Source organism: Scyliorhinus torazame, chromosome 2 (genome assembly GCF_047496885.1).
Source record: "Scyliorhinus torazame isolate Kashiwa2021f chromosome 2, sScyTor2.1, whole genome shotgun sequence".
NCBI classification, from domain to species: domain Eukaryota; kingdom Metazoa; phylum Chordata; class Chondrichthyes; order Carcharhiniformes; family Scyliorhinidae; genus Scyliorhinus; species Scyliorhinus torazame.
The window spans coordinates 113694479-113711901 of NC_092708.1; the positions used below are offsets into that span (position 1 = coordinate 113694479).

Sequence of the window (17423 nt, forward strand, 5' to 3'; positions counted from 1 at the left end):
GTCTCTTGCTCCTTATTCCAAATTGACCCTCCACCCTATTTCTTGTTCAAAGCTATTTCCATTAATCATCCCTTTTCCTATCAATGAAATCCATTTCCTGCCTTGAATCTGTCTCCTCAGCCCTCTACTTATTACCATTTCCTGGTATTGGTGCTTCCTCCTTCAAAAGAGCAGTCACTATCATTCTACTTGACAAAGAAAAAAAAATTACCCAGCTGCTACAATTTAGATTTTTTTAAAAATGGAATAATAGTGCCTTGATTAATCATATCTTCATATGTTCACTCATTGTATGCTATATTTTAAAAAATATCTCTAATATATTGTTCAGTATCTAGTTTCCCCATCTGAAAACTTTGACCATGTTAACATTTTTCATGATGTCTGCCTGTACAAGCAATAGTTCTAGTTTCTGGAGTGTTTGCCTGACATCTGAATGTTTACCTAGACTAATCTTTTTTTTAGATTCAAAGATCACCCTACATTGAATGATAGATATTTATTACTACACTTACTTGGACGAGGTGGCTTCAGTGAAGTATATAAGGTATGTATATGTGGATGAGAACTTGAGAGATTGCTGAGCATTTCAAGATTATAAATTCTGCTCGAGTTGCTCAGCAAAACACACTGCGTTCACAACAAAAAGGAACTAAGGTGATGAGCTGTGTTTGGTTAGGTGGCTAAAGTGTATTTTGATGAAATTGGTACGGTTACATGATTATATGCATAATTCTAAGCATCTTCAATGTTCATGGCTCAAAGTTTCTTTCATTCTTCATTTTTAAATGATTTCCCCTGATAAATAACTATTAGTAATCTTTAATTCTTTTGCCATTTCATGTTATTTCTTGCATCTTACGCTGTTGAGTTTTGCAAGAATTGATTCTGTGTAGCTTTCTCATCTGATAGAGATAGTATGTAACATTTTAACATTTTGTTGGTGTTCTGTCCAGATCAGTAGAAGGTAAGCCAATTAGTGGTTGGTCACTTTTTAAATGTCTTTGTGCTGCTCTGTTGGACAACTTCAAGGTGTTACTTTGCTAATAGTTTTAGTCTGTCCATTTTTCTCACTGGTCCCTCAGCTTTGCTTCCACAATTTCTTTGCTATTACGGTTTCCAGGTCGGCCCATGCAGAATTGTGCTCAAAATGTAGCCTTTTTGCCATATCGGGCGGTGGCTGCTAGAAAATCGAATGTTTTATGTGAATACATGCCTTGTTACAGATACTGCCAATGTCATTTCATTGCTGTTCCTTTTCTTCTACTGGGGGGAGGGGGAAGAAATGTTATTGAGAGGCAAGACGAGCATTCGTACCGCAAGTGAGATGTTACACTACAGTTTTCATTACTTATTGATTCCTTCCCCTCTCTTTGTGTGACACTTGGCTTCTGCTCACTTAACCGTCCACAGTAGCATGACACCCATGAACCTTGCTTTTCACGAGACCCACTGGAGTAGCCATGCTTTTTGCTTTTTCTGAGTGAGATTGCCAAGTTAGTGCTGACGTTACTGATTTATAGACTTTTTTTGTGATGTGTGCCTGGTTGCCCACTGGAAACTGGGTTGAAATGAGTAGTAGACTTGGGAAGATCTTTTACAGCCAAACAAAAGACAGGACTTCACCCCATCATTCTGGTACAAATTTTAAGTTTAGGTAGAAGGGCAAACTAATTCTGCAGCCAACAGGCCATGTTATTTTTTTTTTAAACTGAACTTAATTCTTTAAATGCAATCTGCAGAGTCTTGAGAAAATGTTAAGAGTTAAATAGAGCGAACAATGCAGACACTTTCCATGCCCACCTTTAGTGGGGGGGCAGTAAATGTTGTCTGGGACCTGCTTAGTGGCATTAAAATATCCTTTCACCTGGTTACACAAGCAATCTCCTAGATTCCTGTCTCTCCTCACTTCTGTTTACATATGTTGCTCTATGTGCACCTGTGATTTTCAGATGCTCTTATTTGTGCCTCTAACATGAACAGGTCATTTTTCTCAGACTATTGACAAACTTTATTCCGCAGCTTGGGCACAGAGGAACAGGAATTCAAACAATCTTGTAAGGTACAAAAATCCAGCAAGTACATTATGGCCATTTTATATACAACACTATATTGAATTAAAGCTGGATTATTGTGTCAAATTCTGAGCAACATTCTTCAGAAAGAGCTTGCACTCTCGTGAATGGGTACTTATTGAACTGGTTCCAGTTGTAAAGCGAAGAAGCTGCGCTTATGCTCTTCAGAGCGATTAACTTTCAAAGAGATTTTGATAGTGGTGTTTGAAATCGAGAAAGTTTTAGATAGAGTAAATAAAAAGAAACTGCCCCCAATGTCTGAAGGATAGTTATCCAAAGGACAATGACATTTTTGATCCGTGAAAGTTCCAGAATGGATATGACGAGGATATTTCCATGCAACAAATGCTTTGGGTTTGGAATGCAGTGCCTGAGAGAATGTTGGATATGGATAATAAATGCCTTCAAATGGAATGGACGCATATTTGATGTAGGGAGGTTTTCATGGTGTTGAGTAAAGAGATGTTCAATTGGATGCATTGGGTTGCATTTCAAAGAGCCAGTGCAGAAGTAATGGGCTGAATAGACTACATCTGAGGAACTCCCCTTTTAAAAACTTCCATATCACCACTGTGTCTCGTACTATCTTTGGTTTTGTTATTAATTTATCTGGACTTCTATCCTATCACGCAGCATGCCTTTTGTTCTTTCCCTCTCTCCACCATTCCCTGCCTCCCCACTTAAAACACTGTAACAGCGCAAAAGTTGTCAGTTCTGATGGAAGTCAAATAAGTTGGAATGTAATCCTGTCACTCTCGTTCAACACAGATGCTGAGGGTCCCACTGATGTTTCCAACATTTTTTATTTGTATTCCATATTTCCTCAATCCAGAGTATATGGCATTGGTCATTATCTTCAGTATTAGACAATGATTACTCAAAAACAATCCAGTATGCCGCTGTGGACTCTGACTCTCTTCCGCTTCTCGTCTCCTGCGAGCTCACCTTCAATCTTCACTGTTGGCTGTGGGCTTTTCTTACTAGCAACAACGAGATTGAATAAATCAAACAGGCCAAACAGAGCAAGGCCTTTCGGAGCATTGGATGCTGATAGGTTGACTGCAGCATCCATTGCTCCAAGAGACCTTGCCCTGATTGGTCTGTTTGTTTCCTTTAATTATTTATAAAGTTTGAGCATTGGAACCAACTTTTGCTGGTCACGTGATGGCTGCAGTGTCACAGATCCCTGGAGACAGTCCGCAGACTCCAGTTTGGGAACCTCTGCTCTGTTGTGGTATTTGTGTTTGAAATAATATGTACAGGGGTAGCTTGATTCCCTCTGATTGTGTGCTGAGTAAGAAAACTCAAGTTATTTTGTATGATTAACATTTTTAATGAAGTCCATGTCAAAGCCATGTGTCATTGTAAAGAAAAAGGTTCTTTGTTAGACTGAGTTGATGTATAATTTCTAAGATTATTATTTGGGGACAGAAAGAATGCCGGTGCTTTTCAGATTTGCAGAGGAAATCAACTGTGAAATATAATTACTAAGGATTGGTGGATTTTGGTAGATTTTGTAGACCTGATAAAGAGAATATCTAGTCTGAGACAACATTTTCTGCAACTTTGTACGGTATTCAATAGACTTTCCCATGCCCCTTCATTGTTGCTGTTCCATGTGGGTGGTGCATTTTTTGTGTTAACTTGCACTTCAATTGGTTATGGGAGAAATTTCAGTTTCTTTCTTTGTATGTTAACAGAGCTCCTGTGGAATTACTCTAGTTTAAGGATACACTGTTTCACTCGAGGATGTTATGCCATGTAACACACTGCCTTATCAGAGCAAATCAACAAATGGTGAAGAGGAAACTTGGAAATAAAAGTGATGCTTACAGGAAGTGTGTGCAGTACAGAAGTGCATGCTATGCACAAAATCTTTAATATATTCTTATCAGATCTGTGATGTTGCGGATGCTGAATTATAAGATATGCACTTTATATGAAAAAAATAGGATATACAAAATGTAATTCCACAATTCTGAACCTTTTTTCATTTGGCGGGTGCTAGTTACACTAGCTGAAAAGTAAATTTGCGACACCAATACTGTTACATGGCATAACTTCTTGTCCAGACTTTTATATATTACAATTGATTTGTGTTTATTATATGTACAGTCCAGATTGTCTGCTAACATTTGCAGTACTTTCCAAGTTTCATGCTATCCTGCATTCGGCAACTCTGTAGAATGCATTGAGACTTTGTTCATCCGGTCAAACATTGCACCGGTTTACGGTTGGTTAATAAATATTGCAATATTAAGCCACCGAGTGTATTGGGCACTAGGTTTTTATCCAGTCGATACGAGACATCTACAGGAAGAGGGAAGGCCCTCTTTGCTTAAAATCTGGGCATCTTCTAATCACCATCATAGTAGAATCCAAATTCTCTGTTTGTTTATGTCGGCATTTTGTCTGGACTAGTCTCGACCAAAGCCCAATAATCTGCCTCACAATTTTTTGTGTCTCATGTGCCTTTTTCTCTTGATTCCTCTCTTAGCTGTAATGCTGCCTTTCTTTTCTCTGCTTAGTTATTGGTCTCCCCCTAAATCTTTCCCAACTCATGATTGCTGTGCCTTCCTACTCACCTGATGCTGTTCCAAGCTTGAATTGATTTGAATATCCCATAGCTACTCTCCTGGCATTTTCTGAAGGACCCACTGCTGACTTAAAAGTGACAACACCAACTAACCCATCCACTTGATCATCTTCTCACTCATTACGCTAGCCAGCTGTACCAACATGTTCCCTGCCCCCTTTCCCCACTCACTACCTTGGATTTTGCCAGAACAGAGTCACCATACTCTAGAATATCCATTCAACTATCCATTCACTTACAATAAGGCTCTTGTTCTTCATTAGCTGGATCGGCCATGCTAAATTGCCTATGTGTCCAAAGATGTGCAGGTTAGGTGGATTAGTCATGGTCAATGCGCAAGGTTACGGGTATAGGGCGGGGAGTGGGCCGCGGTAGAATGCTCTTTCGAAGTGTGGGTGCAGACCTGATGGGCCAAATGGCCATCTCCTGCACTGTAGGGATTCTATGGATTCATGACTTTGATGTGGATAATTGCATTGTTCTCTCAGATGATGATGATGATTCCTTACTCCTTGCCTGGCTAAATATTTCCCACCATCTGCCTTGTCTAAACTGCCAAGATCGCAATGTAACCTTAATCACCACATCACACTGGTTTCTCCTGCTAATCCTTTGGTACTTTTTCCTCTGAATATCTTACCTTGTTCCATCCTTAACACCTCCTCTTGAAAACCCTTCTTGTTTTCTACACCTCCTCCCCCCATTAAATCAAACCCAAGTTTCCCATTTACCTCCTTTACATCCTCAGTCTCTGCATTAACTGCGGCTCATTCTTTACAATCTCAGCTCCCCATGTTTATTCTCTTCTTAAGTTCACTGATCTCTTCCCTATACCTCTTCCTCTGTATGATCTCTCTTTCCTGTATAACCTCTTCTCTGTACTTGTAGCTTACTGTCCATTGCTACACTGTGGGAGTTTCTGTCTTTTGGATGAGATCTTAGGCCCTATCTGTTCCGTCAAATGAGCATCAAAGATCTATTTTGAAGAAGAGCAAGGGGGTTCTTCCTGCATCCTGGCCAATATTTATCCCTCAATCAACCTCACTAAATTAGATTATTAGTCACATTGTGTTGTGGAAATTTGTGCTGTGCTACCATTTCCTGCAATACAACGACTACAATAAAAATATTTGTTTGGCTGTAAAACTCTTTCTGATGCCCTGAAGCCATGAAAGATGTTACATAAATTGAAGCCTGTCCGTCTTTTTCTTTGGAGAAAATTTATCACTGCGTTTGATGCCCTTGTTTCTCACCATCCCCCACCCCAAAAAACATTCACCCTAGCATGATCCCCATCATTGTCCCAAATCCAAGAACTGTAAACGTGAATATGTCTGAAACACCAATGTGCTGGCAATTTCCTCAACTCTGCCTGAGTTTACTACGGCACAGTAGTATAATGGGGGTGGCACGATAGCACAGTAGTTAGCAATGTTGCTTCACAGCTCCAGGGCCCCAGGTTCGATTCCCGGCTTGGGTCACTGTCTGTGCAGAATCTGCACGTTCTCCCCGTGTCTGTGGGTTTCCTCCGGGTGCGCCAGTTTCCTTCCACAGTCCAAAGATGTGCAGGTTAGGTGGATTGGCCATGCTAAATTACCCTTTGTGTCCAAAAAAGGTTAAGTGCGGTTTCGGGGATGGGGTGGAGGTGTGGGCTTAAGTGGGGCGCTCTTTCCTAATGCCGGTGCTGACTCAAAGGGCCGAATGGTCTCCTGCACTGTAAATTCTATGATTCTATTCCCTAATATCTCCTCCCCTGTATCTTTATATCTATTTTGTCTGATTTTAAGTCTGTGAAGAACCTTGGAAATGATTACATTGAATTTGCTATATAATGCTTTGTAAAATAACTTGTATTTATCTAGCCTCCCAAGGCACGTCACCAGAGATAGTTAGACACAAATAGATACATTGCGATAGAATAATATACATTTTAAATTAATTCAAGGTAGGGGTATTGGGATTAGGGACAGCCCTGGGAATTGTTAGCGCTGGGGTGATATGCCTGATATTTGATAGCACTGAGGTGGACTGGAGTTTGTTGAAGAATGATACACTGCCATTCTCTGCAAACAGTAAATGTGTGCTTGGCTGGCAGATGCCACTTGGTCCTTTTTCTTTCTCCTTCCTCCTCTTTGTCTTCCATTTCTACTTCCACTTTCACTCTTACTCTTTCACTCTCCTTCCTTCCTTCCTCCCTCACTCTTCCATGCCACTCGATCAAAGAAACAGTTGATATTCCGAGATTGTTAGTACTGTTTGCTTTTAATATACAATATCTTTTATTGAACTCCGATTTGATTAAGAAAAAGCACCACCTGGCTCTCTTGAGGTCCTACTCACGCTTATTCTGTATATCTGTCTGGGTTTTCTCTTTTCAACTATCAGTGATTTGAATAATTGTTTCTAACTACGAGAAAAACATAGGTAATAATCAAGTGAGATATTCCCCCTTCTAAATTCAACTTTTGTTTGCTAAAAGATTTCTTAATAGTCTACTCTCAAAATCATGTTTTCTGAAACAGCGTAGTTCAAACATCAGCTTAAGCAATAACAATCATTCTATTACATTTTTCTCACTATAGCTGACGCAAGTTTTAAATAAAATACTGGGTGGGATTTTCAGACTTCCCGGTGGTGGGAGGCGGCGTGGGGTTCGCTGCCCCCCGCTGCTGTCAATGGGCATTCCCATTGTAGTCACCCTACACGCTGGGGAGCCTGCAGGTGGTGGTGCCCTGCCGGCAGGACCAGAGAATCCCAATGAAGGGCTGGAGAATTCCGGCCACAATCTCAATTAAATCTTGCACTTTTTTGAAATTTTCTAATCTTTTTGAACAGTGCTCAAGAATAATTGAATTATTCTTGTTAAAGGCTGGAGGAGAACCAATCTATCATTTGGCTAGCTTAAATGTAACTTATGAATCCTGGAAAACTGTTCATGCTGCACATGTGTAACCCAAAGGATTTTCCCTTCAACTAAGAACTGGGCAGAAAAAACATATCATAGTCCAGGCTTTTGGTAGAGACTGAAGCCATCAAATAAAATCCTCAATGCAGATACAAAAGAATCTAAATTAAATGGATAAATTTAGTTGTGTTATTTTGAAAATATAAATGGTTAACAAATAGGATATGGAAAAATTGTGAAATATGCAACTTTTAAATTTTGTTTAAAACTTCCTGACATTAGTTGAGGGAAAAATGGTGGATTTTCCCCAAGAAGTACTCGATTCAGTGTCATCTGCAAATTTGGAGATATTACATTTAGTTCCCTCATCTAAATCATTAATATATCTTGTGGATTGCTGGGATCCTAGCATTGAACCTGCGGTACCCCACAAGCCACTGTCTGCCATTTGGAAAAAAGACTCATTTATTCCAACTCTGATTTATGTCTGCTAACCAGCTTCTATCCATCCCAAGACACTACCCGCAATTCCATGAGCTTTAACTTTACATAGTAATCTGCTATGTGAGACCATGTCAAAGGCTTCTGAAAGTCTAAATAAACCACATCCACTGGTTCTCCCTGGCCAAATCTACTAGTTACATCTTCAAAGAATTCCAGTAGATTTGTCAAACATGATTTCCCTTGCGTAAATCCATGCTGGCTTTATCTGATTATACTGCTGCTTTCCAAATGCTGTGTTGTGAAATCCTTGATAATGGGCTCTAGCAACTTCCCTACTGCCGACATAGGCTCACTGGTCTATAGTTCTCTGTTTTCTCTCTACCTCTCTTTTTGAATAGCGGGCTTATATTAGCTACCCTCCAATCTAGGAACCGTTCCAGTGTCCAAAGAATTTTGGAGAATTGACCACCAATGGATCTACTATTACTAGGGCGACTTCCTCAAGTACTCTGGGATGTGGATTATCAGACCCTAGAGAGTTATCTGCCTTCAATCTCATTAATTTCCCCCAAACCATTTCTCTACAAAATAAAAGCAAATCACTGCGGATGCTGGAATCTGAAACCAAAGGGAAAATGCTGGAAAATCTCAACAGGTCTGGCAGCATCTGTAGGGAGAGAAAAGAGCTAATGTTTTGAATCCAGATGACCCTTTGTCAAAGCTTTGAACATGCTGGAGTACAACAATAAGGAAGCCTTTTGGTGAGACTACACCAAGATTACAGTGCATGACCAAGGAAAGGTATAATTGTTTTAGAGGGGATACAACAAAGGTTCACTAAAATGATTCCTCTGATTCTTGAGAGAACTTGACAGGGTAGATGCTAACAGGCTGTATCCCCTGGCTAGAGTGCCGAGAGCTGAAGGGTATAATCTCAAGATGAGGGGTTGGCCATTTATGACTGAAATGAGAAATACCTTCGCTCAGCATGTTATGATTCATTGGCATTCTCTTTCTAGAGGGCTGTGTATGCTCAGTCACTGAGTATGTTGCAGGAAGAAGTTGATAGTTTTGTGGACTCAGTAAGAGAATTGGGATATGGGGGTTGGGTGCAAAAATGAAATTGTTGGATTTGTTTATTGTCACGTGTACTGAGGTACAGTGGAAAGTATTGTTCTGCGTACAGTTCAGACAGATCATTCCATGCGTGGAAAGAAAATACATAGGGCAAACATAAAATACACCATGTAAATACATAGACACGGGCATCGGGTGAAGCATACAGGAGTGTAGTACTACTCAGTAGAGAAGATGTGTGAAGAGATCAGATCAGTCCATGAGAGGGTCGTTTAGGAGTCTGGTATCAGTGGAGAAAAAACAGTTTTGAATCTGTTAGTGTGTGTTCTCAGACTTTTGTATCTCCTGCATGATTGAAGAAGTTGGAAGAGTGAATAAGGCGGGTGGAAGGGGTTATTGATTATGCTGTCCGCTTTCCCAAGGCAGCGGGAGGTGTAGAGAGAATCATTGGATGGGAGGCGGGTTTGTGTGATGAACTGGGCTGTGTTCACGACTCTCTATAGTTTCTTGTGGTCTTGGGCCGAGCAGTTGCCATACCAGACTGTGATGCAGCCTGATAGGATGCTTTCTATGGTACATACGTAAAAATTGGTAAGATTCAATGTGGACATGCCGAATTTTGTTAAGTTTCCTGAGAAACCTTAGTTTCCTGTGGCCACGGATCAGACCATGCTTGTAAGGGCCTACTACTTCTAGTATGTTTAAAGAAAGCAAGTGTAAACTTATGCCAAAAGTTAAATTTTCCAAAATAACAGTTGAATTTTAAAGCTAATTAATTATTTCACCGGTATTTAGTTGACACGAGAGGAATATGAAAACAGGAGTAATCTATTCATCCCCCTCGTTCCATTTAATTATATCATGTGGTACCTCAACTCTGTCTTGCCTGCTTTTTAATTCCTTGATACCATTGCCTAACAATAATCTATCAATTTGTTGACTTGATATCACCACCTTTTTGAGGGTGAGTTCCAGATTTTCACGATCATTTGCCTAAAAAAAATATACTTTCTGACTGCGCTTCTACATTGTCAACTGTAATATCACCCCGCAACCTTATATAACTTCAAGGGGATACAAGCCATCCTTATGCAACCTGTCAAAATGTAAGGTCCTGGTGTCATTCTGATGAATGTGTACTGTACCCCTTCCAAGGCCTGTATGTGTGATATGGTACCCAAAGATGAAGTCGTTTTCCAGTTTGGGTCTAACAAAGGTTCTTTGCAACTGAGGCATACCTTACTCATGTTTGACTTCCAACCTATTTGAGATAAAAGCCCAACACATTTGTTTTTATGATAATTTTTGTATCTATCTACTGTGTCTGATTTATTGTACGGTACATTGTCACCTAAATTCCTTTGCTCCACCACAATTCCTCATCTTTCACCATTAAGAAAATATTCTTATTGTCTTTTTTTGATCCAAAGAAGATGACATCTCATTTCGCCACATTGAACTCCATCTGCCACAGATGTGTCTATTAATTCGTCAGTCACTGCGACTTCCAGTTCCCAGCTATATATAATTTTGCGCTTCCTAACTTTGCAAACTTAATATGCAGCTGTATTCCTTCAGATTTATCTTTTTTAGTTCCAAAATGTCATTTTGTGGCTTTGATTATGGCAATTTCAGTGCTGTGGCATGGATGATGGATGAGAAACCTGATTGGAGAGATTCAAACAGAATTGCAGGAAAGATGAACAGGTTGTGCCTCCAAAATCTGTGCTCAAGAACTTGGGGGAGGTGAAAGATGAAGTGGTTGTTTGCAAGGATAGAACACTTAAGGGTGAGTATTGGATGATTCTGCAGTTTTGAAAGGGAATGGGTATAGAACCAGGCAAGTGGACACGATTGACAATTTCAGCTAGCAAGAGGACTAAGAAGGGAAATTAGGTAGTCAGTCAAGGAAGCAGAAAGAGGACATGAAGGGAAAGGGTTAAGAAACTTCATACTGCTTCAGAAAAACAAGGCCAGATGTGGTTCTTTAAACTGCTTTATTTTGCAGTCAGAGTGCACAAATAAAAAGTAATCCACTTCGGACTTGGAAGCCCAGATAAAGAGAATTTATGGTGTATATCTTGAGCATGGTTTTAGCCACCGAGATAAATGGAGGAACGATAGTGAACAACCATTCATGTCTGAACATGGTAGAAATGTCTTTACGCAGCATTTTAATGCACCAGAATGCATATGGTGTATTTTTTGATTACTATACATTTAGCATTCACTACTCCTGGGAGCACAGTGGTTAGCACGGTTGCTTCACAGTAGAGGGACCTGGGTTTGATTCCTGCTTGGATCACTGTCTGTGCAGGGTCTGCACATTCTCCTCTTGTCTGCGTGGGTTTTCTCCGGGTGCTCCGGTTTCCTCCCACAAGACGTGCTTGTTAGGTGAATTGGACATTCTGAACTCTCCCTCCGTGTACTCGAACAGGCGCCGGTGTGTGGCGACTAGGGATTTTCACCGTAACTTGCAGTGTCAATGTAAGCCGACTTGTGACACTAATAAAGATTAGCTGGTTCTAGTCAACAAGCTGGCTCAATTAACCAGCTTTCTTTGAGATATGCTTTGTAAAATGATTTACAGAAATTACTTCACTTTGTGCTGAGGGAGTTCTTGTGACTAAATTTGTGAAGTAACAGCATATTGAGAATACAAAGATTGTTTCCAAATATTATTATTAGGCATGGTTTTTGAAAAGTGTAGTTGATCAGGGAGAGACCTTTGTGTCCATATGTACAAATCTTTAAAGATGGCAGAGCAGTGCTCCGAAAGCTAGTGATTCGAAACAAACCTGTTGGACTTTAACCTGGTGTTGTAAGACTTCTTTCTGTGCTCATTCCCAAGAACCAGGCGTAGAAATACCACCTTTCTCATTGGACTGGAAACATTCTGCTTTAGACAATCTTCTTAAACATATTGCAGGATCAATTGTCCTCTGCCCTGTCCATTACTACTATCCCATTCCATATATGGATAATTAATGTCCCACATTATAACAGCTCTGTAATTCTTGCACGCACTCAAAAAATAACACCTCTTTGTAATTTCTTTACAAATTTGTGTTATGATCAGGTGAGGGTGACTCTCCTCTTTCTCTTTCCTCATTTAACAGTAACCGGTTCTTTGTTAGAACTGATCTATTTGCCAGATCCATGAGTGTTTAACTATTTATACACTTGTGATCATAACATACCTACTTGAGTATTAACAAAAGGAGGATCACTTTTGTTTTACGTAACCCGGTTCAAGTAAAATAATATTCTGTCCAACCTTTGCGCGCACACAATAGATTAGAGACTGGAGAAGGATAGATTTAGCGATTTAAGAGTATAGTTTGTAGGGGTTGGTGAATTTTCTGGCTACAGTTGTCCAGTTGCCTTCACAAGGTGGTTTTCATACTTCCAACGTTGGACAGATGATTTATCTTTCTTCTAGAAACTGTTGTCTTGGACTGACTTCTTCCAGAAAGCTCTTGTCTGTGGCATCTGGTGCAATATAATCAGCAGACAGGGTTTAAAGGTTTGTAAGTGGGGGGGAGAGAGAAAGAGGAAGGAACCCACTCGGGCTTCAGCTTCTCGGCTGCTTATCCTGTTCTGCAGCGAGAAGCTTAAAATGCACAGAAGGTTATGTTGTCACATGATGTCTCCTCAACTGGCCAGGGATCCAACTAAGGTCATGTTTCGATTCTAACTTGATTAGATCGTGTCTGCCCCCCCCCCTCCCTCCCTCAGCCAAGGTCCTGTTGTATATTCAATGGCTTGTCACCACCCAATTGAGTAACCAGATGAGTATCTGGACGTAGTGGAATAGGGGATGTGGTTCATTCACGTTGCCCTGAGGTTGTTGTCGTTGGTGGGTTTTGCAGACAGGTAGACTCCATCTAAATGGTATTGGAATGTGGAGGATATGGTGATGCAAAAAGTGTAGCCATCCTTGGCTGTGAGCTCATGTCAATGGAATGTGGTTTTAATCTTTGTTTAATAATTCAGTTAGGGGTTTTTAACCATTAGATTCAAAAAATGTGTTTCGATATAAAGCATGATTTCACAGCATTTGCCTCATAGAATACTGTAATTGCACCTTTTTTGTTCCTCCCCTCTAATCAAATAGATCATGTCCGTTACCCCTCTGGGATAGTCTCTCTACAGCATTGCAATGTTCTCAATCAATACCACAACCCCTCACAATTTTTTTCCTTTTGTGAGGGCCACGAAGAATCCAGCACGAGTTTGTAGAATCGAAAGAAATAACTTTATTTACAATTACATATATACAACAGAAGCAGTACTCCACCACCGCTCTCTCCTCTCTAGCTGGTTCCACACTGGCCAGCTCTATTTATGCAGGTGACTCTGCTAATGATTTCTCCGCCTTCCTCATTGGAGAAGCTCATACTCACTAAGGATTGTGGGACTGCCAATAGTCCCCAGCCAATAGTAATCAGGCAGGTTATAACCCCTCTTTTTTCCCCCCTCCCCCCCCCCCCCCCCCCCCCCCCCCCAAAAGTCAGAGAAATCCACCAAACACCCTGGCGAAGGAGGGCGTCGGACTCGTTTTGCCACAGGCCTGACACCATTGCACGAGGCGCTGGATCGGGCATCGTGTAACACGAAGGAGAACGGCGCTTCTGCCGTAATGGTTGTATGTCCACGGGCTGTGGGACCGAGGACCCCTCCTCGGAGGTGTCCTGTGTCTCCATTTCTGAGTCGGAGTCCAACGCCTCCGTCACCTCGGCGTCCCTATCTCCACGCGATTCTGCAATGACCTGCACAGGCTTTGATTGCAGCTGTAGCGGAAGATAGTGAGGATGAACCTCCACTGTGCCTGGTCTCTGCGGCTGCAGAAATTGGCTCCGGGGGGCAGGGAATCTTCGGAAGAGGCAGCCTTCTGGACTCGACATGGTCTAAATGATTGCGCTGGAGATGACCCTGGGCTTGCACCTGGTAAGAGATTGGGCCCGGTTGTCGAAAGATAACTCCAAGGACCCACTGGGCACCACCAGCAAAATTTCGAACGGACACCGGGTCACCAGGCGCAAACTGCCGAATGGGCTGATGCCGAGAAAGGCCATGACCCTACCGTTCTTGAGTGCGGCATACTTTTGCGCCAATGTCCGGGAAAACCATGCTAAGGCGGCTGCGAAGTGTCCGGCCCATTAAGAGTTCCGCGGGAGCTACCGCAGTCACCGCATATGGAATGGTCCTGTACGAAAACAAAAAATGAGCCAATCTAGTGTCCATTGACCCGGAAGACTGTTTCTTTCGGCCCCGTTGAACGTCTGCACTACGCGCTCCACCAACCCATTGGAAGCCGGATGGTATGGAGCAGTGCGGCTATAGCGTATGCCATTCATCTTCATGAATCTCACAAACTCCTCACTTGTAACCCAGGTAGACCACTTCCTTCGCCTGAAAGATGCACTTTGTGCGACATAAACGGACCCCAGCCTCTGAGAAGCGTCCAAGGACAGCCCTCAAATTTTCCAAATGTTCCTGCTCTGACGTCCCTGAAATCAAAACGTTGTTTAAATAAACAGCGACACGTGGTGAACCTCTCAAGATGCCCTCCATGACGTGTTGAAAGATGGTGCAGGCAGAGGATACTCCAAAGGGCAACAGTGTACATTCATCCAGGCCCCTGTGTGTATTAATAGTTGCAAATGGCTGGGAGGCAGGGTCCAGCTCCAACTGTAGGGAGGCGTGACTCATATCTAATTTTGTGAACGAGAGTCCCATCTGCAAGCTTTGTGTAGAGACCTTCTATGCGGGGCATTGGATATCGGTCGAGCCGGGAAGTTTATAGTCGCCGCACAAGCGAACCGTGGCATCGGCTTCATTACCGGTACAATTGGCGTTGCCCAGTCAGCGAAACGGACGGGCCTGATAATACCCAAGGACTCCAAACGAGTGAGCTCCTCTTCTACCTTCTCAAGCAAGGCGTAAGGCACCGGGCGCGGCCAGAAATAGCGCAGCGTGGCTCCTGGTTCAACCTAAATATGGGCTACAGCCCCTTTTATCTTCCCCAAACCGGGCTGGAATAGAACACAGAACATAGAAAAATACAGCACAGAACAGGCCCTTTGGCCCACTATGTTGTGCCGAACCTTTGTCCTAGATTAATCATAGATTATCACTGAATTTACAGTGCAGAAGGAGGCCATTCGGCCCAGTGAGTCTGCACCCTACCCAAAGTCAACACCTCTACCCAACACTGAGGGCAATTTTGAACACTAAGGGGCAATTTATCATGGCCAATCCACCTAACCTGCACATCTTTGGACTGTGGGAGGAAACCGGAGCACCCGGAGGAAACCCACGCAGACACGGGAGGATGTGCAGACTCCGCACAGACAGTGACCCAAGCCGGAATCGAACCTGGGACCCTGGAGCTGTGAAGCAATTGTGCTATCCGCAATGCTACCGTGCTGCCCTTAAGAACAAATAAATCTACACTATATCATTTTACCGTAATCCATGTACCTATCCAATAGCTGCTTGAAGGTCCCTAATGTTTCCGACTCAACTACTTCCACAGGCAGTGCATTCCATGCCCCCACTACTCTCTGTTAATGAACGCTAGCACACCATAGGCCTTCTTCACAGCTCTATCCACTTGAGTGGCAACTTTCAAAGATGTATGAACATAGACCCCAAGATCTCTCTGCTCCTCCACATTGCCAAGAACTCTACCGTTAACCCTGTATTCCGCATTCATATTTGTCCTTCCAAAATGGACAACCTCACACTTTTCAGGGTTAAACTCCATCTGCCACTTCTCAGCCCAGCTCTGCATCCTATCTATGTCTCTTTGCAGCCACAACTCCACCAATCTTCGTATCGTCTGCAAATTTACTGACCCACCCTTCAACTCCCTCATCCAAGTCATTAATGAAAATCACAAACAGCAGAGGACCCAGAACTGATCCCTGCGGTACGCCACTGGTAACTGGGATCCAGGCTGAATATTTGCCATCCACCACCACTCTCTGACTTCTATCGGTTAGACAGTTCATTATCCAACTGGCCAAATTTCCCACTATCCCATGCCTCCTTACTTTCTGCAGAAGCCTACCATGGGGAACCTTCTCAAATGCCTTACTAAAATCCATGTACACTACATCCACTGCTTTACCTTCATCCACATGCTTGGTCACCTCCTCAAAGAATTCAATAAGACTTGTAAGGCAAGACCTACCCCTCACAAATCCGTGCTGACTATCCCTAATCAAGCAGTGTCTTTCCAGATGGTACATCTGGGTACTGTCCTACTACCTCCCCCAACTCTCCAGTACCTGTTTGAAGAATGTGCTGTCGCAACCAGTCCCGACCCAAAAGGCTGTGCCCGTGGCCACGCACCACGATAAGCAGGACCGCCCGTCCTCGCATCCATAAGCAACAGGGGTCATCGTTGTTCCAGCAATATCCAATGGTTCCCCCTTATAGGTGGCCAACCTGGTCTTTGTAGCGGTTAATGGAAGGGTCTGTATACCCATCTTGATGTGGTTGAATGTCCTCTGGGCAATCACTGAGACCGCTGCGCCAGTGTCTAACTCCATCTCAAGTGGGTGACCATTGACCCGTACCGTCGCCTTAATGGGGGCCACATGGAGAGCTGCCACACAATGCAGCTGCAGGCAGTCGTCCTCCGTCTCCACATCCTCTGGAGTAGTCGCCGCAGGTTCATCCAAATGGAAGGTGCGGCCCCTGGGCTGGCCCCAGTTTCAGCCCCCAGGACAGGCGTCCACGACGGGGTCGGCGGCCACAAGTCCGACACTGATATGGTTCCTCATCCATCGGTTCTGGCGAAGACTCCCTTCGGGGAGGAATGTCCGGCGGCCACTGGCGCCGATCCGGATGCCGCCCCGCCCAAGGCATGGCAGGGGTGCGGGAAGACGTTTTTGGACGGAAGGGGTTGCTCCCCAAGGCGTGCACCTCCATTCCCTGTAGCTCCTGCACTCCCCGTTCTGTGCTCTCTCAGGACAACGCTATCTGAATGGCCTGTTGAAAAGTCAATGTCGGCTCGGCGAACAACTTCCTTTGGGTGGCCGCATTGTTTATACCGCAAGGCAAGCGGTCGCGTAACATTTTTGACAAAGTCTCACCATAGTCACAGTACTCCGCAACCCTGCGTAGCCTTGATAGAAACTAAGCAAGGGATTCTCCTGGGGTCCTCTGCGGTATTAAAGCGGTAATGCTGGACTATCATGGACGGGGTTGGGTTAAAATGTTGCCCCACCAAGGTCACAAGTTCATCAAACGTCTTGCTGTTGGGCGCAGCAGGGTACGTAATGCTCCTATCACCCCAAACGTATGCGGACCA

The 17423-nt window shown here is 43.1% G+C and overlaps 1 protein-coding gene across 5 annotated transcripts in view; it reads left to right on the top strand.

Moving 5' to 3' along the window:
• The window catches only part of tlk1a (tousled-like kinase 1a), a 279213-nt gene that overhangs the window by 194349 nt on the left and 67441 nt on the right, over window positions 1–17423 (top strand). For all 5 annotated transcript variants that reach the window (XM_072475834.1, XM_072475818.1, XM_072475826.1 and 2 more), the window contains one exon: window positions 466–547. In XM_072475834.1, the coding sequence (XP_072331935.1) occupies window positions 466–547 (82 nt within the window). The remainder of the gene's footprint in view (window positions 1–465; window positions 548–17423) is intronic.